The 23987-nt window shown below is 31.8% G+C and overlaps 1 protein-coding gene across 1 annotated transcript; it reads left to right on the top strand.

The window, feature by feature from the left end:
* Nucleotides 1–1657: 1657 nt before the first annotated feature.
* On the top strand, nt 1658–22918 carry LOC127715470 (uncharacterized). Its single transcript, XM_052221529.1, has 10 exons — nt 1658–2465; nt 3134–3235; nt 5087–5278; nt 5638–5766; nt 11655–11825; nt 13092–13238; nt 18903–19128; nt 19965–20057; nt 21177–21272; nt 22512–22918. Exons 1-10 carry the CDS (start codon nt 1750–1752, stop codon nt 22809–22811), a joined length of 2172 nt encoding a protein of 723 aa, XP_052077489.1. The 5' UTR covers nt 1658–1749; the 3' UTR covers nt 22812–22918.
* Nucleotides 22919–23987: the final 1069 nt, after the last annotated feature.

Raw genomic sequence — 23987 nt, forward strand, 5'->3', positions numbered from 1 at the left:
TCGTCCATACCAATTTTAAACAAATTAAGTCGTCTCGCAGGCCTCCAGATTTTTTGGAAAATTTAGTGTTCACCCCAAGAACCAGTTTGGCCACAACATAACAATTTCAAGTTTATTAACAATTTACACAGTGTGTATATGTTAAGTATGTTTAAATGAACATATGTTCTCATAGTTTAGGACTTTACTCATTATAGGTTGAAAAATACAGGCAAAGTTTAGATGTTTATGAAGTGTCCTATATTTTGACTTTAGTGGAAACTTAAAAAATATATTGCAATCGGTAAATATGATGACAAAGGTAATCCTACGATTAGAAAAGGTTCAAATTTAAATCTAAATTTGTCAGATCTAAACAGTCAGGATTCTACTTCGTCAAAATTATCTCCCCATAACGCAAGTTTATTTTTACAATCGTAAAAATGGAAGCCATTGTAGGGATGACGCGCTTCCAATTTAGTTCTTGAAAACCGATAAATTTATCCACATAACACCATTACGATCCTTATATGCCAGGTGTATTTTAAAAGACAAATGCATCTACTAGCTAATGAGCATCAGTTAATGTACTTGTCTGCATTCAGTCAACTTAAAACTATTGTCGGATCGGTTGTCAGGTGGAATTTTCGGAAATTCATTAACATTTAAAAAAATTCTAATTAAATATTTCGTGGAAGGGCAGGCTAAAAATGTTCAGTGGTTGAAGACTATAAACCCTAATTATCACACACAAAAAATGAAGTTTTTTCGAAGATATGCATTTTTAAGATCCAACTTAAAAGTCAGTCGTCAAGTACTTTTAGTAAAAATTTGCCATTCGAACACACCTACTCTGTTTTTGTGATTCATTAGAAAAGTATTTCACTTGACCCATATATTTAATTTTTTAGTACTGTGAACTTTCGATGTTATAAAGTCAACCTGTAGCCTTGATATATAAAAATAATAGAATCTGAAGCGAGATGATGTATCAAATACTCTTGCTTTATACGTTTTCAAGACAAAATATTTAACTCAAACACGCCCTAACATAAAAAGGTGCACTCGATTTTATCTTTTCGATGCAATTGTTACCCATTTTTTTTAAATTTTTTCTTGAGTTACATAATGGAAGGGCAGAAACGAAAATCAAGGAACAAAAAGATTGATATGTTCTCCTTCCGTGGTGAAAAAATAAAAATCGGAGGTTATGCATTTTTTAGATCCAACTGAATAGACACCCATGTCGTCGACTTGATATCTAATTGTTTTGCTTAATTATGTAATAGATAAATTGAAAACTTATGCAAATTGTGTTTTTATGATAAAATACTTCGTAATTTAGCCGAAAACTGTCATTTTATTTGTTTCTATTAACTTTTAAAAAATTTGTTACTATAGTAAACATTACAGTAATCAATTATCGCCTTCTCTAACAAAGAGCTTCGATTCTTTTGTTCTATTCAACTGGGTTTCCGCCTGTAAATTTAAATAGGTAAACAATCTTTATTTTGAAAAATGACGTCTTCGTGGTCATGTCTGGTGAAAAAATGTGAACCAATGTTTAAGTGTACAAATTAATAAAATACGAAAAACGATAAAATAGTGTATAATTTTAAATTTTGTTTAACATAAAGATCATATTATAACTGTTTTTGTCACGTGATACATGTCTTATTTTTCTAATACTACTTCCTTCTTTTATGTGACATCTGTCGATAACTTCCTTACAAAAGAAAGAATAGTTCTGGAGCAAGAAACTATTCTAAAATGCCCAAAAAGGAATGTAAAATATGTGGACATGTTCAAACCATTACACAGTGTGGTATTTGTTCCTTAAAAAGTTGTCAGGGATGTTTTGAAATCCACAAATATTCGTGTAGTACACTGAAAGAGGATAAGAAGCATTTTTGCCCCGTTCACGATGATTATGTAAATGGATACTGCTTTACTTGTTTTCATCTTGTGTGTGCAAATTGTGCTGTAGACGTCGACAAGCATGTTAGCCACACCATTCGTTCAATACCAGATGCCTTGCATATCATACGGAGCGAAATACCAACTTCTATTGAAGACCTGGAGAAAAGAGAGGCACAAGAAGAGAATGCAACGACCAAATTCTGTGCAAGAAGGAAGAACTTTGAGCAAAATTTACCTACTTTTGTAAATGCAGAAGAAAAAAGATTGCATAAAGTGATAACAAATGCGAAAGATTCACTCTTGAGACAAATTCTGGCGTTGAGCGAGAAAAATGATTCTCATATGAGTTCTTCTAAGGAAATGATTACTCAATTAGTCGCTGCAAAAAAAAACTTGAAATTTGTACTAGAGGAAAAATTTCCAATTGCATTCTTGTCGGAATGGTCAAACCCGAGTGTTGTAATTGGAAAACATGAAGGCATTCTGAAATACAGAGATTCACCGGAAGACATAGTAATAGAAAATGAGTCAGAAATAACAAGGAAGTTCCGAAATTCTATTTTGAAGTAAGTTCCTACACATCAGTATCTCTGCTAGTCTTGTTGTATTTGTATAACAATATAATATTGACATCTTCATCGTTACAAATACCTTTGTTTGCAACGTCTAGAGTTGCAATCGCTTTTTAACTGGAACAAAGAGGGGTAACCATCGATATAATGGTTTTATTTTCCCACTGATTATGCCATCATACATTTATAATGGTCAATTGATTTTAAGGGTGTTTGTTCATAAATTTGTGAAAAATAAAAGTTAACAAAATTATCAACTTTTTCATATATTTTTCGCTTCGCACTTTTCATCTGAGGTTTAACATTGTCCATTGTCCGTCTGTAGTCATATTTGTAAAATTTTCTGGAATTTAAATTAAACATGTTAAAGGGCGTGCAAAGCACTGTCTCCAGGTATACTTATGGGACGCAATATACAATCCTTTCAAAGATATTAACAATATAGATTAATTTCCTGCCAATTTTTGTTTCTTTAGAGCAACTGGTGACAACATTTAAAAAGAAAATTTAGTACTGTTCACTTGCATTTCCCAGAATTTCAACATCGACTTGCTTAAACCCTGTGTTAACCACGGTCTTCTAATGTACGTACTGAAAGCAATATAAAATCCATTAAAAGATCTTAACAACCTTGATAAATTTGCTGTCATATTCTTTTGCAGAGAAACTGGTGACAACATCGATATGGAAAATTTGAGAACCGTCGACTCACATTTGCCAGAAATTCAACAGCTACCTGGAATGCCTGAAAATCTTAAAACTGGGCAAGTAGAAATCATTCAGAATACAAAGTTAAAAGTTGTCTTAGGTGTCATAGGTATTCTATATTATTAAATGGACTGTAATAGACTAGTTTTCTTTTTCAATATGAATTGATTTATTATCCTTGTTTGCTTTCAATCCAATCTCATATTTATATTCCATACAAATTCTGGTTTACAACACATTAAAAATTAAATAAAATTAGTCAGCTCTGTACGGTGGTCAGTGACAAGTTATAACTATTACCACTGGAAAAGACGTTCCGTTGTCTCTAACAAGAAGCATGTATTGTAGTTGGTTCAATGAACCTTTCAAAGATTGTAAAGATTCTTTGGCGTGTAGAGTGCATGGCACTCATAAAAAACGGATCCTAAAATTAAACGTACTCATTCAGGCAGGACGTGGCTTTTTGTCATACATCCCGCTAGATTACAGTGTCTTACTACCGTATGACAGATAACTAGGTAACATTTATTTTCTTCCAGTTACTGTTTGGGTTAAAATGCAGCAATCCATTCCATGCTAAAAATATTATTTTAATATACTATACGAGATGATTTATCCGTTGTTTTTTTGTTTTTTTGTGACTATTCAGGATAAGAACAAGTTAGACAACAAATCAAATACGTCAGTACTGTATAGTGGGTAAAAGTAGTGGAATATAAGTGTTTACTTAAGAAAAATAGCTCCTTAACTGCTTTAGACAGCTCACATGCCAGTTTTTGCGTGATTAGTATCACCAGATTGTCAAAAAATGCCATATGTGTGGGTAATTTGCTCATGTTGCTAGCTTGCCTATCTTTTATTTAAAATTAACTTTAGAAATAGACATCAGCAATTATACCACATATCCTTATCTTTAATTTTATTAAATTTGTTAGTTTGCAATTGGTATGTGTTGTTCAATTCCTTAGTTTTCAATGAAGTGTTAATGAACTTGCTTGTCTTTTCGTAGCTTTGATTTCTTGTCATGTGTTTCTTTAACTAATGCTTGTTGATTGTCCTTTATTATCTCTTCTCCTCTTTTTGACCGCAGATAATGATCATCTGGATGTTAATGTTTATTCACAGCTAAATCTATTACTGCTTATAAGGATCTTTTCACGGTCTTCAGTGAAATCATTTTATTTTTTTCGCGGTTTTGAATCCCTTAAAGCCCCATTTTGTTTTATCTGAATCTGAAGATGTTTTATGGTTTTGTTTATCTTCAGCTTCTCAAACATAGCTGATAAAGATAAAATGGTTTGATGTCTTTAACTTCATTTTTTGAACTGATTCTGTTCTTAGTTTTGTATCTGTAATTAATAATCTAAAAAAAAATGTTCTTTGAAAATTAGTTAACGATCGCATGATTACTCGTCCAGGAGTCAATTTGAACTATGTTAGTAATTCAGTTGATAAGTACAATAGTTTGCGCTCAAGTGATGAAGTGCTTATCTTGAAGAGTAAATTGTAGATGAAAAGTCAATATGTTGTCAATATGTTTGATATGTGAATACTGTAAAATTTGTTAGTTTATATGCATGATTTGAAACAAATTATTTAAAAGCTGTGGAAAAATGTCTTGAACTTATATGTATGGCGTGATCTTCCTTTATCTTTACGTGGTTGTTTAAAGATCATAGGACACAAAGATACTTTAGACCGGTTCTCTCTCTTGCAACATGAGTCATCCTTATATCTGTCAGAGGCAAGCAGACAAAAGACAAGGAGCCAGTCTGTGAGACACTTTAACAAATAGAATAAAAGGAGATGTGGGGTTTATGTCAACAAATCAAATATAACACTAAAAATATAGGATTATCAAATGATTAATTTATTCATAATGATACAGCTGTCACTTTGTTTTACAGAAATTTTAACCATGACATACAATTTATGTTGAACACAACGAAGATTCTGCCAGAATTGCTAGCGAAAATAGATCAGTGGAAAACGGAAGGAAAGACTATTTCGCTGCCTTGTAAATACACACCAGCGATTAATGAATACGTTAAAATCATTGAACTGGTTCATAACTCCATCGTTAAACTTAAGAACGATTTGTAAGTTAATTATTTAAGAATACATCGAAAGCAAGTTAGAAAAGTATGTAAAATTTGGTTATACATTATAATGGACTCTCGTTTCTTTATCAAAATCAAAATGTGGTGAAAAAATCTTAAGACAGGCAACCTTAAAGACTTTTGAAATAAAGAAGATTAGATGTTTCATTTTACTTTTAATTTCAGTTTTACTTTCGTGGTGCAACAAATGGACAACTATAAGAATTTGATAAAAGAGAGAGTAAAATAACAGAGATATAACGTTAACATTAGCACCAAATAACCTGAGAAACTATCAATCTAAACACAAAAGATTAGAACACAATTAAGGTATGATCATAATTCATTTTTTTTTTCAGACTACAATCTCAAAATGATTTGAAAAAACATGTTGATAATATGGTTAATTGGACAAACAGAGAAACGACCGACAGAGAAGAAGAGACAAAGATGTATTTAAACACTATAAATGAAAGCAACAAAAAGTTGTAAGTACACAGCTAAAAACAAGCAATATTTTGACTTCAATACCTATCAAACTACTCAATTTCCCCGACTTCGCGAATCATTAACTAATTCAGAATTGAAATGGTAGAATCCAGAACTAAGAGAGAGCTAGTCCCGTCATCTTCCAGATCTTAAACACATTACTAGATTTGTTTATATGTAAATTTTTTAGTTGCCAGTGGAACATAGAAATAAGAATGTTTCATTATTGGGAATTGATTTTTTTTTTGCCTTTATTAAGTTAAACGCTTCGTCTACGAAAGTGCGGGTATATTGTTTATGTGTCTGTGTGTCCGTCCTGTATAAGGTTTAATTTTGGTTCAATAGAAAATGAAAGGATATGGAGTAACTGATGTACATGGGACAAAATCGCACACAATACATAGAAAACATAGAAAATTATCAATGAACAGGGCTTTTATTCCTGTTCTTCATCTTGACAGTTGATATAGGGTCTTCAACAATGAACGAATCATTCATACCCTACAACAAGGTCATGACGGCCCCTAGCGTCGACTTAAGCGGTACTATTGATAAAAATAAACCACAATTCACCTGCTTGCTCCCTACCTGCCTCGGAGTGCCAACTTGTGCGATGCTTGTGTACGACGATTCTCCAGTCGAAAGCACCAGGAATACAAGAAAAGTGCAGTAATTTTGAAAGACACCGATCGCCGATAAAATATGCCTTGAAGTAACACATGTCGGGAGCGGTCAATGAATTATATAATTTATAATTACGGGCGAGGTTTTTCAACATATATTTGTCATACATTGCCCAACAAAAGACCAATAATTGCGAAACAACAAATGACAGACAATACATATAAAATAGTATTTTTCATAGTTATAGTCGCCTGTTAACTCGAAACTAAGTACACATGTTCTCGTGAATATTATTTAAAAAAATAAATATACCAAATTATGGTTTTGACCAAGGTTGAGCGGTTCCACCTGAACATAGAAATGTGATAGTTTGAAGTCCAATTATAGTAACATATTTTTAGGCCAGGCGCGCCTTTACTGAAACGACAATACATTCTCTCTTCTCAGACCAGTAGTTTCCTCCATTTCTAGGATAGATTATGTTGAGATCATTGCTTTGACTTTTCATTCTGAATCTGTTTCTCTCTTAGAAGACGAATGTTCATCCAATTGTTTAGTCGGACATATGTTCTGTTTTTCGTTGTCGCAATATAATATGCAACTCAAATGTTGAATTGAAATGTGGAGAATCCTAAAATATAAGTTTAATGTAAAAGAATGGATATGGTGTTGATCAGTTGTGAAAACCAAAATAACAGATTAGCAATAATTAATCTGACTAAATTACTACTGTAACAGTATTATACAATTACTGTCTTTTGATGAGGTAAATGTGTGGTTTTATTGACTTTTGAAAAACTGATATTCACTGAGGCCAACGGCCGAAGTGAATGTCACTAGGTTTTTCAAAAGTCAATTAAACCACATATTTACCGAAACAAAAGACAGTTATTGTTTTATTCCAGACAGAAACATATGTGTAAAATAACAGTTATTTACCAAAACTAACTAAACGTCAAACATTGAATCGTTATTATACACGTAAAAGCACGCGACGTTTTGCGCGGTGAATATACTTTTTCCGCAGGTGAATATGCTTATTTATTCAAAATCCCATTCATATAGAAAAACTTACTAAAGTTCTATCAATATGGAATAATCTATATTATCCAATATTAGGAATAAAACTAGAAATTGAATAAACATCAATGAGAGAACAACTCAACGACAAACAAAATACTGACACTTATAAGCAACATAGTATCTTTAACAAAAGGCAGGCATGTGTATATACATTTTGTTTAGCTCTAAATCTTCACAAGCCTATACCAGTGGGATATCCAGTGAACGAAAACAAAAGAAAATTCACACTTCTTATGATAGAGTCGAGAAAGTCAATAATAAAACAATGCCGGTGACGATACTGATCAAAAGTTATTTCCAAATAATAATTGTTCATTTTAAAGAAATTATTTGTTAAACTGTGTTATTAGAAATATACATGCAAATACACGATGTTTTATGGTCAGTTTTTATCGAGATAAATGCATTAGAAGCTTGTGAAACTGAAACTTAAAAAATTTCAATCTTTGCTGCATATAAATAAAAAATAAAATAGGAAAAAATCATTAGCATACAAAATCTAAAGATCATTCGGGTCACCAATTTCGGAGTGTTCCACAATCTCCTAATTATGTCACAAGTTCCCGAAGTATACTTATTTGTTCACACCTAAGTTATCGAGCACACCGGTATGCTCTTGTCACATGTACATTCAATAGAGAAATATTGTCTTTTCGTGAATATACAAATTTAAAAGTCTGAATGTGCTGGTTAAGAAATTAAAGATAACTATTTTTATAAAGTAGGTATCTTTCTACTATTTTTAATACAATTTTTATAAAAGGTCGTCTCGATTTTTGTAATTGTATTTGCCGTCTTCTCGATCTATTCACATTCAATGATTACATCGATACAAGGTCCGTTTGAATTTGCTTAGTAACTTAATTTCAAAAGTGCCAATCTTTGCTGCATATCAATTGATTCCTTTGGAATTTTTCCCTGACTTTCTCTGATCTAGCTGTGTATATATACGGATAATTAGCATGTTCCAGAAAGGTATACAGCCAGTAAAAAAATAAATTGAAGTTGGTACTCCAGGAATTTATTCGCATAGCAACATTTTAAACTAATTTTACATCAAGCTTCTATAGCCTGCTGTACTCGTCATTTGCTACTTAAGGAGGGAAATGATAACATTGAATGGAAGTTTTGTTTTTATTTCAACTTATTTCTATTTTTGCTATTTACCAAAACATTTTCCAGTAAATCCATAGTTGATAGCGTCCTTGCTAAAATCTTGTTTTCAGTATTTACAGGGGAGGTAATATTTTGTCACTAAATTTCCCGCTGATACTCAACAGTGAATAAATCAAATAGAAACTATTAATGAGCAGCCAATAAAATTGTTATGTATTGTGTTTCTAATTGACTAATGAAGATAAGGTTTGTATTTGACTTCGTGTCTTTGGAATTTTTCTTTTAGTAAAACAGCAGTAAAATATCACACATGACATATAAATTCAGAATAATCAAACATTTGAGTTCTGAAGCTGGCATGTCAGTAACTGCTAAATAAACTTTTGTTAATATGTGTATCATTGTCATTTTGCTTAGTTCTTCTGTTACCTTTTCTGACATCGGGCTCGGACTTCTTTTAAACTGATTTTTACTCAGTCAGGATTCTACTTCGTCAAAATTATCTCCCCATTACGCAAGTTTATTTTTACAATCGTAAAAATGGAAGCCATTGTAGGGATGACGCGCTTCCAATTTAGCTCTTGAAAACCGATAAATGTATCCACATAACACCATTACGATCCTTATATGCCAGGTGTATTTTAAAAGACAAATGTATCTACTAGCTAATGAGCATCAGTTAATGTACTTGTCTGCATTCAGTCAACTTAAAACTATTGTCGGATCGGTTGTCAGGTGGAATTTTCGGAAATTCATTAACATTTAAAAAAATTCTAATTAAATATTTCGTGGAAGGGCAGGCTAAAAATTTTCAGTGGTTGAAGACTATAAACCCTAATTAGCACACACAAAAAATGAAGTTTTTTCGAAGATATGCATTTTTAAGATCCAACTTAAAAGTCAGTCGTCAAGTACTTTTAGTAAAAATTTAACATTCGAACACACCTACTCTGTTTTTGTGATTCATTAGAAAAGTATTTCACTTGACCCATATATTTAATTTTTTAGTACTGTGAACTTTCGATGTTATAAAGTCAACCTGTAGCCTTGATATATAAAAATAATAGAATCTGAAGCGAGATGATGTATCAAATACTCTTGCTTTATACGTTTTCAAGACAAAATATTTAACTCAAACACGCCCTAACATAAAAAGGTGCACTCGATTTTATCTTTTTGATGCAATTGTTACCCATTTTTTTTTAATTTTTTCTTGAGTTACATAATGGAAGGGCAGAAACGAAAATCAAGGAACAAAAAGATTGATATGTTCTCCTTCCGTGGTAAAAAAAAAAAAATCGGAGGTTATGCATTTTTTTAGATCCAACTGAATAGACACCCATGTCGTCGACTTGATATCTAATTGTTCTGCTTAATTATGTAATAGATAAATTGAAAACTTATGCAAATTGTGTTTTTATGATAAAATACTTCGTAATTTAGCCGAAAACTGTCATTTTATTTGTTTCTATTAACTTTTAAAAAAATTGTTACTATAGTAAACATTACAGTAATCAATTATCGCCTTCTCTAACAAAGAGCTTCGATTCTTTTGTTCTATTTCAACTGGGTTTCCGCCTGTACTGTGCTTATTGCTGTGTGTTTGTTTATTTTTCATTGGCTAGAGGTATAGGGGAGGGTTGAGTTCTCACAAAACATGTTTAACCACTCCACAGTTTTGCGCCTGTCCCAAGTCTGGAGCCTTTGGCCTTTGTTAGTCTTGTATGTTTTTTTTTTTTTATTTTTGTTCATTCATATGTTTCAGAGTTTAGTGTGACGTCCATTTTTGCTGAACTAGTACATATTTTTGTTTATGGGACAGCTGAATCCCGCCTCCGGGTGCGGGATTTTCTCGCTGTGTTGAAGACCCATTGGTGGCCTTGGTCTGTTTTCTGCTCTTTGGTTGGGTTGTTTTCTCTTTGACATATTTCCCGTTTCCATTCTCAATCTTATTTTATACATATAATTCATTTAATGTTGTTGAGTTAAATGAGGTTCGATAAAACTGATAAAAAATACAAAATCGTTCATTATTGGTAAAACTAATAAAATGTTATAGTTTTTAATTTGTTTGAAGATGCCCTTCCCCTAACTTGCCTCGAAGCAATAAAATTTTTCCATTTTCTTCGGGAAATGACTGTAACAAGCTAAAGTCAGGAATGTGATGGTGTTTTTTATTCCTTCCGTTAGTTGATAAAGTTGAGCATTTGGTTTTGTCAGGTTTTCTGAATTTCTCCTTTTTCTCAAGTTACATTGGAATTCGGTATTTTTGTTAATACATTTTTACCACCTCGTGATATAGACCAGTTGCAAAAAAGTAACACTTAATTTTGTCAATGATAGCCTGAAAGGGAGAAGGTATGTTTAGATACCATTAGTTGGCTCCTCGAATTGCAAACTTATTCAAATTAATCAAAACTTTCAAAAAAAAGTTAATGTTATTGATAAATTATCAAGTTGTTATAATCAAAACACTTTGGTGCATAAAGGACTCTTCTGATGTCATCATTGGGTCATGAGCATGTCAAAATTGGCATATTTGACCAAAGATGGCGATTTAACACATAGTCTCGGACAAATAAGATACATGTGCCCATGCCTGAACCCAACAGATATATAGATACTGATATATGTCAAACTATTGTTTTATGATCATCTGAAGTATGCTTTAGTAATTTGGTAGGTTTATAATACTTTTCAAATTTTAGGATAAAAAAGTGACCTCATCATTCCTTTCCTTTTGTACCATTTCTAAAACTTTTTCCTAAAAAATCACTATAGTATATTGCCATCATTCCATCAGAAAATCAAACTTCAAAAATTGAAAACTATTTGCTCCTTGTAAAGAAATAAACAGCAGCTAAAAATTCTGATTATATGAGGCAAAAGATGCTCTTATGTCTGTGGTACCTTCATGAATTAATCATATTCGAAATTGAGGTACTTAATTGGACGAATAAATGATGAGCTTAGAGGTCCGTAGGTTTTGTTGAGCATTTGATAATAAAATAGTGTTAATAAAATAATTTTGATACTATTATTTCTATTTTCACTCATACCATAGACAACAGTATGAAGAAAAACTTAAGGCAAAGGAAGATGAGATTAGAGCGTTAAAGCATTCTAAGCTTGAAAAAATGGAAACAAAATCTTCAAAACCACTTCAAAAACAAAATAAACAGATCACAGATCAACTCAGTAAATCCTGTACGGAAGTAAATGTTCTACAGCAAAGGTACAGTATTAGTTCTAAAAAGAATGAAAAAATCATTCAATAAGCAGCAAGCTTACAAACGAGATTGCATGCGCGAGGAATACATTTTGTGAACGAGATGACATTATGATTAGGATTATTTCCAAACATATTCGCAAATAGAACAATTCAACTTCGTATTTGATTTGGCCTCCTAACTATTTGATTCGAGATCCACTTACGAGTCTTATGTGGATGAAACGTGCATCTTTCGTACCAAATAATAAGCCTGGTATATTTGATGAGCCTTTATTCAATTTAAATTTCGAACAGCAGAACCTACAGATTGAAAATATAACTCAATATTGATACAATATTCCAGAGCTTAAGTTTTTTGTTAGGATTTCTTTAATGGAGAGTTTTTGCTTTTAAGTATGCCAATTAACTGTAGATAATTAATACACATGTTCGTGAGTGCATCGGTACTACCCTGACGTTGTTAACTGTTACGCAATATCTGTAGTATAAATGCCAATAAATAGCTTCCGTTAGTCGTTGTAACAAATCATATATAAGTAGTCTCTTCAAAATGATTGTTTACAAAAATACATATTTCGGATTTTTTGCCCTGCCAACCTGTTTAAAAAAATTGATAAATGCAAACAAACAAACACACATACATGTATATAAACATATAATTATCTTTAGTAGACTTGCCTATTGTTTTTTTCTGTTGTTTTAAAATTGAGAATAGAAACGGGGAATGTGTCAAAGAGACAACAACCCGACCAAAGAGCAGAAAACAGCCCAAGGCCACCAAATTTTCTTCAACACAGCGAGAAAATCCCGCACCCGGAGGCAGGCTTCAGCTGGCCCCTAAATACAAATGTGTACTAGTTCATTTTCATGTATCATAGATACATGTATTAAATGTAAAACATGCCTCGCCATGGCGTTGTCAGTTTAATTTTCGACTTATGAGTTTGAATGTCCCTTTAGTATCGTTCGCCTCTCTTTCTTACATAATGAATTAGTAAATATTTCCAAGCGATGATTATGTTTCTTTTTTATTCAAAACTCAAATATTTGCAAATTAAAACTTCATTTTGACTCGGGAAATCATACTTCATCCCCCTTTTTTTTGTATTGACTGAAAGTTTTTGTTCAACACGGAAATATATCTTCATTTTGTTTGTTTGTTTTAAATATGAAAAAATTCTTTTAATCACAACATAAAACGTAGGCAATGTAGGGACTATTTTTTTCAAACTTTTTATAAATTATCAAATGCAATTTCACATTTTACAGCTTGCAGACAGCAGATGTGTTGAAAATGGAAAGCGAACGGGCCATTTTGTACTACGAAAATCAGAATAAACAAATCCGAGATTCATTGGATGATAAAGATAAAATAATTCAATCTTTATTGAAAGAAAAAGATGAATTGCAGTCAAGGTATATGCTTATTTCATAAGGGTTTTTCTTTTGTTGTCTTTAATATAAAAATAAGCTGATGTGGTATGATTGCCAATGAGACAACTATCCACCAAAGTTCAAATGAAGTGAATGTGAGCAAGTATAGTTAACCATACGGCCTTCAACAATGAAAAAACTCATACCGTATAGTCGGCTATAAGAGGCCCGACATTAAAAAAATGAAACAATTCAATTGCGAAAACTAGCGGCCTAATTTATAAAAAACAATTTACGAAAAAAAAAAAACCAAATATGACAGACAGTAACAGTACAACATAAGAATAAACAATAGAAAAGACACTAAGTAAAGATCTGACTGAGAGTACTTGCATATGGCATGGTATTGGTGGCAAAAATTTGATATTTTTCATTAAAATGCAATATTTTTATTTAAATTGGTATATTTCTTCATTTAAATGCAATTTTTTTTTATTTGAATGGTATAATTTTTTATTTAAATGCAATATTTTTTATTCAAATGGTATAATTTGTCATTCAAATGCATTTTTTTTATTTGAATGGTATATTTTTTCATTTAAATGCAATATTTTTTTTCATTTAAATGCAATATTTTTTCATTTAAATGCAATATTTTTTATTCAAATGGTATAATTTGTCATTCAAATGCAATATTTTTTATTCAATTGGTAAAGCAGTTTTTTATTTATATGCAATAATTGCATTATGGGAAATTCTTTGACGTCATAAGGTCAAATTTGCAACAACGTTTGTGATTGGTCTGTAATTGTTTGGATTTCTCCCCTTTCTTTCTAAACATGAGTGACCAAGAATTAAAAAACGCGTTAGAATATCGCCCCTCAAACTAAATCTGGCGTTCGTGCGAGTTCTGCACTGGCTGCTTAAATCTTCTGGCCCTAACTATTATTTCTATTTCAAAATTTCGATGGTCAAAACGTTCGGACCACCACTTTTCAAAAACTTTCATTATTTATGGATCTATATGCATGTATAACGTTTTTTTTTTTAATAGATTAGACACCGTTGGTTTTCCCGTTTGAATGGTTTTACACTAGTCATTTTTTTTTTTGGGGGGGGGGTTCGGTGTGAGCAAAGACTACGTGTTGAAGACCGTACTTTGACCTATAATGGTTTACATGTACAAATTATGACTTGGATGGAGAGTTGTCTCATTAGCACTCATACCACATCTTCTTATATCTATATACAACGTAAACCAGACGTTTCTCAGACTGTTTTCTTTTTTTAATAAATCCTTTGCCGCGCGTTGTGTACTGATTGATACTTCAGTCTGGGAGAACAAGATTTATTTCAGTACTAGTTGTAATTAGCTTTGAGCAAACTTCCAGTAATTACAAATACTCTTATGTCGGTGCTTTGTGTCTATTGTCTTAATATTAGGTTTTTTTTTGTGTGTCTCGTACCGATCTTTTGAGTTTATCTAATTGCAACTGATTAGTGCAGGTTGTTCTTTTATTGGACTGTTACACCACCGTCAGAGCTTCGGGATGGGTTGAGTGCTCACAAACATGTTGTTGTACTGTTACACTACTGTCCCAGGTTAGGGGGAGGATTGGGATCCCGCTAAAATGTTTAACCCCGCCACATTCTGTATGTATATGCTTGTCCCAAGTCAGGAGCCTGTAATTTAGTGGTTGCCGTTTGTCGCTGTGTTATACATATTTGAGTTTCGTTCATTTTATTGTACATTAATTCGGCCGTTAGTTATCTCATTTGCATTGTTTTACATTTGTGATTTCGGGGCCTTTTATAGCTGACTATGCGGTGTAGGCTTTGCTTATTGTCGAAGGCCGTACGGTGACTTATAGCTGTTGATTTCTGTGTAATTTGGAGAGTTGTCTCATATGCAATCATACCACATCTTCGTTTTTATATTAACCCTGCCATATTCTTTATTTGCCTGTCCAAGGTCAGGAGCCTGTAGTTTAGTGGTTGTCGTTGGTTCATGTCTCGACTCATATTTGATATTTTGTAAATTGTTTTGTTATGTATAATTAGGCCTTTAGTTTTTTTTAAATTGTTCACACTTTTCATGTCGGGCTTTTTAAAGACGACTTTACAGTAATAGGTTTTTGTCATTGTTGAAGGCATTACGATTGTCTATAATTGCTTACATCCGCTTCATATTTGAACTCCGGTGGATAGTTACCTTATTAGCAATCATATCCCATCTCTTCGTTTTTATATTATATACCTGACTTCTAAACTCGTGTTTTCCTGAACAAGCATGAAATATTTGTCACTGGGCGTTAAAAATTAGCAACAAACAATCAATCAATTTAAACTTGTGTTAAATAAGAGGAAAACCATTTGATATTTATTTATTTGTTGGGGTAGGGGACAGAAGGATTTTATATATGAATATGGTTGCCTGGTATAAGAGCTGAAAAATAGGCATGATTAGCGACAGATTAAAATGAATAATAATGCCCTCTCTTCCCTTCCCCATCCTTCATCTATAAATTAAACTGACCACCACGGTATAGCCCAATAGTGTTGAAAGTAGCGTTAAACACCAATCAATCAAAATCCTATCCCTAGAATATCAAATAATAGTCCCTTAACTGTTATTGTCCGTGTAGTTCTTATATTTATCCAGCTTATCGTCCTACAGGGATGTCCTACTAAGGCTGGCATACCATAAAAACGTTTATAACACAGCTCACATTCTAATATATCTGCATTCATAAATTTATTAATGTCATTTAGACTAAACGACGCCATATTTGTTATGTGCCTCTGCCGTCTAAACAACCTATAAAAAAAGAAGAGATGGAAGAGAGCCAAAAGATCTTCCCAATGCAAAAAAACAGAAATGGACTTCTTCTGGCTCACTACCGAAGAACAAACAAACGCGCCCTATTACTATGTCTTAAAAACGCCTTGCCCCTACCCTTTTTTCCAAAAAATTGGCATTGTTAAATATATATACATATATATAATCATCATTAAAATGCTATTATATTTTTAAAGGACCTACTTTATTACATGATCTGGGACTAATGACATTTATCTATAAGTCCAAGCATACAGTAAATTATTATAATATGAATATGTTTCTTGTTTTAATAACCACATATGATGCTATGCATGAGTCACCATTTATCAGGACAGGAATTGGGTTTACATAGAGAGAATAATGTGCAAAAAATAGATAAGGGGCGGGACCAAACCTATAGATAACATATAAACAAATGATGAAATATGAAAAATACGTTGATTGCTTTTTGGTTGCCTTATGTCCAGTGGCAAATATTTCACGCATGTTTAGGACAAATATAATAGAGATCAAAGGATAAAGAAAAGAGTGAAATGGTAAAAACTAAAAGATATAGAATTATAGAAACGATCTTTGATCTGAACACCCTCCCCCTCCCCTCACACACACACACCATAACCATTACTGCCAATACTCGCATATATACATCTCTATACAAATATCTAAATCTGATCTGACCCCCCCCCCCCTCCCCTAGACACAGAGGTTCTGGATCCGCCCCTGTTAAATGTATCTTATTATATACATTTTGTACGGGTCTAGATAATAGCTAAACGTACAATTCTTTAATTATATTATATACTGTTTCACAAAATAGACTTGTATAACCCCCCCTTTCCAAATGCAGTATTGAAAAGTAAATCATTTAAAAGTCCTGAAGAAAAAATATGTTTTGAAATATGCCCTGCATACTTATTTATGCAAAGACATATAGTAATTATTGAACTACTGGGGGGCGCGAGCTGGTTTTTTTTTTATTACAATGTGTAGACTGAGGGGAGTTTCTTCAGAAAGGGTTTTCATTTTAGGCGTTTTTGCCATGCACGCAGGCATCTCTTTCTATCCAAGAACAGGTTGTGTGTCAAATTAATTAGTATTACTTGTCAAACTAATAATTATTATTGGCATTAACAGCCAGTGCACGAACTCGCATGAACGCCAAATTTAGTTAGAGGGGCGATATTCCGACGCGTTTATTTAATTCTTGGTCACTCATGTTTAGAAAGAAAGGGGAGAAATCCAAACAATTACCGACCAATCACAAACGTTGTTGCAAGTTTGACCTTGTGAGGTCAAAAAATTTCCCATAATGCAATTATTGCATATAAATAAAAAAAACTACTATACCAATTGAATAAAAAATATTGCATTTGAATGACAAATTATACCATTTGAATAAAAAATATTGCATCTAAATAAAAAAATATACCATTCAAATAAAAGATATTGCATTTTAATAACAAATTATACCATTTGAATAAAAGATATTGCATTTAAATGAAAAAATATACCATTCAAATAAAAAAAATATTGCATTTAAATGAAGAAATATACCAATTAAATGAAAAATATTCCATATAAATGAAAAATATTTAATTTTTGCAACCAATACCATGCCATACTTGCAGTTACTGGCAGAAAGTTCAAGGCCATAAACAACTAACAAAAAATCCTGTATTTAAGACTAAAATATCAATCAGTTCACATCCAAGATCCAATGGATTTAGTGTAAACACGTCATTAACAGTCAGAGACAAACATAACCTTGTGCAATGCCAATACATAGGTATCGACAGATTGTTGTAGCTTGAATGTGCATATCTGTATAACAATAATATTTAGTATGGTTTTATTGAATGATAACAAAATCAATATTTATACCACTAAAAACAGTATTCAAAGGTCTAATCACAGTGTTGAATTGGTAACCTTTTAAAATAAGTTTATTTAAGTGATTAATAAGTTTACCCGGATCGTATCTAAATTTCCGGGCTCGGTAAACAACATTCACGTAAAAATTAGGATATGTCTTTAGGTACTAATATACAGGGATATCCACTGAAATAGCTATACCAGTGAAGAAATATGTTAACAGCATGTTCAATATTGTTGTTGAATAAAAAAAAAAGGATATGCTATTTCGTATGAAATAAGTTTTCTACAGGTACAGCCAAGCTTGCAAACCAAATCATTGTATCTATGGAAGAGATTAGTAAAGGTTTTAAGTAATTAGTGGTAACAATAATTTACTAGTTATACATAGATTACGCTCATTGAAATCTAAAACGTCATTACAGACACGGGCATAGCAAACGAGTTGTGATATATTTAAGTTGTTTATCCAAAAAAATAAATCAATTTTAAATATCAATAATATTAAACGGTGCCAATAGTATTGTACAAGATGAAAACCATTACCTGTGAGAAAAATGACGTAATAAAGCTGATATAATCAAATAATTGTCAAACCGAGTAAAGGAATCTGGGATATATATGATAGAAATAAATTCCAAAATTTCAAATGATTTCCAACAAAAGATTTTAATAAAAATATATCAGCATTTGCATGCCAGTATCGAAGTACTGAACTATTGGGGTGGTGATAACCTCGCACACTAACAGTTAACCATTAGAGGTAGCTACAGATGAAGAGTTTATTTGCATTTAACAATCTATTCAATAGGATACTTTCCTAAGGAATGATGTTTGTTAAATCAAATTCTATTTCACAATCACTGTTTTCTTCAATTTTAGATATATCATATTGGCGAATATAACCCCCTCTGCCAACACTATTAAACGTTTGATTTTTTTTTCTTTTTGAAATTGCTTCTTTATTGTTTATTGTTTTAATTCTTGTTTAGATTAAGTAGTATTGCTGGCGAAAAATTGACAAGGGGAAATCCGGGAATAACAGACCTTGGTGATCCAAACCGTCCAATGAAAATTAGTGAAAAATATGGGGAACTTTATGATAATGAATGGACAGATGCTATGGTAAACGTTGATCTAATTAAACCACATTTCCCTGACTTTGTAAAATCAGATTTAGAAGAGATTATCGTACGTCATCTGTACAGAACATTACTGGTATGTAAAATAATTCAGAACAACAATGTTTAGTAAAACAGACTGTACAAGATTTCTATGAATTTCGAATGATGCTGTGACCAGAACAACTCATCTGCTGTGGTCGGCGTTCAATGTTTGTTTCATTGGTGCGAATGTATACAAAGTGGTGGTAAATGTAAAAAAAAATGAAAAAGGTAGAATGCATGATAAGTTCATTCCTTGGCCCCTTGCATTTGAAAATCAACAAGTATTTTAAATCTACCAAATAACATACTGCCTATGTTCATTAGTGTCGTCATACGCGGCCTAATTAGCGTCAGTATGAGGTCTTTTCATTGATATTTGAATATGAGCAAAAGCTGTACAGATATTATACTACAATTTGTATTGGCAAAAATTAAAGATGTTAATATGACTTAAGTAAAATATCTTTTTGGGTAAAGCTGTTCCTCATATCTAGTTTGACCAATATCAATTTTGTGTTAAATATACGTAAATTTCGACATGTGTATGACTTCATAGTGTCACCACAAGTGACCCTTCTGTCCTAAAGTGTTCTGATTACATTTATCTGTTCAATTATAAATAATTTAACATAGTTTTAAAAGCTTGAATAAGTTTGTTATTTTTGCAATTTCAGGGGCCAAATAATGCCTTTTATCATACCTCCTACTTTGAACTTTTTGTGATATTTCATGCTATCGACTTATTTGCATAATTTCATTATAACACTTATTCTCTAGTACAATTTTTCTGTGTAAATAAATAGTATTCCTGAATCCTAATTCTGAATTATGATAATAGAACAGTAATGACGTTGTGCCTTATTGTTTAAATATTTAATTTTTCTTCAGTTTTGTTACCAAGAATGTAAGATAATTTCACTCAAACAGACGCAGACAATTCGAAAGACCATTGCCGAGAGCTTGAATCTAAATATTGACTCAGTAAGTATATAACAATGCAGTATGTGTTACCTCAACCGTATTCATTAGTAAATAAAAATGAGCAGAAATAGGTAAATAGGCCAGAGCATATATATTTTATTTTAATGTTATGTTAGAAAAATAATACAACATAATATTAAGGTTGTTTTAAAATATCTGTGAGTCAGCTGTGGGAAGCATTTCATTATTAGTTAAACCATTTCAATATGTTAATAATTAATTGACATGACTGAACTTACGTTTGTCATATTTGTATGTCAAGTCTGTATATAAATAAGGCTATGTATGTGTTATTTAATTCTGTTTTTCAATATGTACAATTATCAAAGCATACCAGTCATATGCATCCTTGAAGAAAAACCAGTAATTACTTATTACTCATTCTTATATATGTTGTATAAGATTATTTTTTGTATTTTGTATTTCTATAATTCAATAGAACTGATTGTGTTACTTTTCTTCTAGGAAAATACATTCACTATAATCATATCTTCTCATATTCAGGATTAATAATCTCAAAAAGGGTCAGTTTATATTTTTTTACTTTAAAATAATGATTTAGGACAAACGTTAAAATTCAAAGGTCCCTTGCAAAATATTAATTTCTTGATTTTCTAATTTTTTCCTTAAAATAGATTTAGAATTGTTTATTTTACTTACTGTCTTACAAAAACCTCATAAATGTACAAAAATCAGAGGAAACCACAACTTCCTGAATATGAGGAGATAAAATTATAGTGAATGTATTTCCTAGAAGTAAAGTAACACAACCAGTTCCATTGAACTCTAGAAATACAAATTACAATTGAAAAAAAAATCTTATACAACATATATATACAAATTAGAAGTAATTTCATAAGGATCTCGTAAACCTTGTATAAAAACTGAAAGCAAATGATGTTTTACTGATTCATTTAATATTTTTGAACATGGGAACCAAACATTATTCGTGAATTAAAATTGGCCGAGATTTATGACCTTTGAATAATATTAAATTCCGTATTCTTTTTTTATTACCAAATAATTCATATTGACTTAATAGTACTAAACTATGGAAATTCATAAATAAAACAGCAAGGGAAACAAATTCAGTAGTAGCTGTAAATTGTCATTAAACAGGAAAATGCTGAAACAAATTTGCCTGGTTGGAAGGAAATCAGTTTCTATCGAAAACACCATGGGGATGATTTCGCCAAATGTTTGATAACATATCAGGTAAACAGTTAATATAGAACGAAAATACAGACTTTAAAGCAGACAAAATATACGGTGTGTGTACAGGTGCGACAAAATACCCTAAATATTTCTTATGTAATCAACAGTATTGACAAAAATACCGAACTCGAAAAGGTAAAATGAAAACGAGGGAAGTCCATAAAACCTGACTCTATTAACCAACGGAACCAATGGAAAGCAATTGTCATATTCCTGACTTGGAACCGGCACTTTCCGAAGAAAACGGTGGGTTAAATCTGGTTTTATCGCAAGTAAAAGTAACATCTAAAGTTCGCCTTATGGAATTCATCGATAACTAAAACTCACATTTGAAAAGGCGCCTCTGAGCGATTTAGAGCTAGACATATTGCATAGACTCCTGTCTATTATTGATGGATGCATGTGGTAATCTAGTTGTCTTGAGATTATTTTTGTTGTTCGGTTGCTGTCCCATTGACGTAAACCTCACATCGTATATCCATAATCAGTTCTGCTTGTAACTACAAATATTGACAGATTCTAGTTTCTTGTAAACTAATATTTTAAAATTAAGCTTCTGTTCAAATATGTGTATTAGAAGCCATTAATTGTTGCTAAAAGGTAAAAAAAAAGGCTGATACATTTGTTGTACCTGTACAGATACTGAGATAGCTCCGGTCCATCATATTTGTGATGAATGCTGAATGAACTTCCTCGCGTTAATTAGAAAAAGTAGTAAGAGGTGAACCTGGTCTGAAAATGAGTATTGAAAATTTTTTTTTTTATCGCGTTGCTTCGGTATCCTTCAGACAACAAATTGTACTACAAACAAAAACGTGTGTGAATTAATTCAGATATAAACTATAAATTACGCAAATAAGCAAGCGATGGGTTAATTAGCGTGAGAAATTATACATGTAAGCACCTATATGTCACCGTACGTCAATAATGTGCAAACTTCATACTGTATATAATAAGACCCGACATGACAAAATATAAAACAATTCAAACGAGAAAACCAAAGACCTGATTCATTTTCAAAACAATAAACGAAAAACAAGTATGAAAGACAGCAACCAACGACAACTGGATTAAAGTCTCTTGACTTGAGGCATACATATAAAGAATGTGCCTGGATTAAACGTGTATGCGAGCGCGCAAACCTCGGATAGTAGTTTAACAGCACAACTTAAGAACAAAATGTAATAATCAGTTGAAAAGAGCTACAATAAAGTTTGAATTTTTTATCATTTGTTTTAGAAACTATGTAAGAATATACTGGATGATTGGCATTACACTCACAAAAGTGAAAAGTATATGAAAGAACTGATGAAAACACCCTTCTTTGACAAATGTGTACATCTTTGTTGGTATATGGCTGTTCAGGAACCAATGATGTACCTTGATGACAAGCTTCAGGTGGATACAAAATATAACAAGACTGAATACAAGGAATATGTCCAGAGTGGTGATAAAGTTCGATATATTGTGTGGCCAGCACTGTACTTACATGAAAATGGGCCTTTGCTCTATAAAGGAGTCGTTCAGGCTTACTTTTAAAATGCAATCTTATATCCCGCTACTATTGTTGTGTAGTTATTGAAGAAAATGAGAAACATAACTGCATTATGTTAAAGTTTGCAAATAAATATTGTTGAGGACATAAATATACATTTTTATTTCAATATGAATTTATATACAGGCTTCAGTCAGGTATGTAGGATCAATAGCAACATTTCATAAATGTGTTGGTTATCTCACGAACTGAAAAAAATCAGGTAAAACCATATGATATTTAAATATGACAATCATATTATCAGTATAAAAATAAGGAGATGTCGTAATTATTGCCAAAGAGACAACTATCCACCAAAGCTCAAATGAAGTGGATGTAAGCGATTATAGTCAACCATACTGCCTTCAACAATGAGAAAAACCCACACCTTATAGTCGGTTAGAAAAGGCCCTGACATACAAACTATGAACCAATTGAATTGAGACAACTAACGGCATAATTCATAACAAAACAATTTACGAAAAACAAATATGACAAACATGAACCAGCGACAACCACTGAACTACAGGCTCTTGAGTTGGGATAGACAAATATAGAATATGGCGAATTAAACATGTTTGAAGGCGCCAACCCTCCTCTAACCTGGGACAGTTGTGTATCGTTTGAAATGCCAGATTTTGATGGTTTATACGAAGGGGTTATTTACTTAATACGAGGTGGAAATTCTCCTCTATCCCATGGCTTATATTCTATTAACCTTGAAATAGACTTTTGATCTATGTGCGCTTTATTGCATACGGATAGTTGTTATATACATGACGTTATAGTTGATTACTTTCCATTTCAAATTTAAAAGACAATGATGACAGAACATTTAGTATTATTAGTGAAAATATAAAGTAATATAAATCCATTTCAAGCATATACTGTTATTGAAAATATATTTGATATAATTTGAAGATTTCTGATAAGTCCCCCTAAAATGTTCGATATCACTACTCATGGTTAAAATGAATAAGTAACTATATTGACTAAACCTATTTCTTTTACATGTTTTATTTTCATATATCGCAAAGATGCTCTCGTGGTTTATTTATATAAAAATATTGGTTATCTTGTGTTTTTTTTTTATCATCTCGGAGGACCAGTTTCAGGACTCTCATACTTTGTTGGTATTAATTATATAAATAACACATAGCTGAGAGAATGATAGAGCAGAT

The sequence above is a fragment of the Mytilus californianus genome, unplaced genomic scaffold (assembly GCF_021869535.1).
Source record: "Mytilus californianus isolate M0D057914Y unplaced genomic scaffold, xbMytCali1.0.p SCAF_9, whole genome shotgun sequence".
NCBI lineage: Eukaryota > Metazoa > Mollusca > Bivalvia > Mytilida > Mytilidae > Mytilus > Mytilus californianus.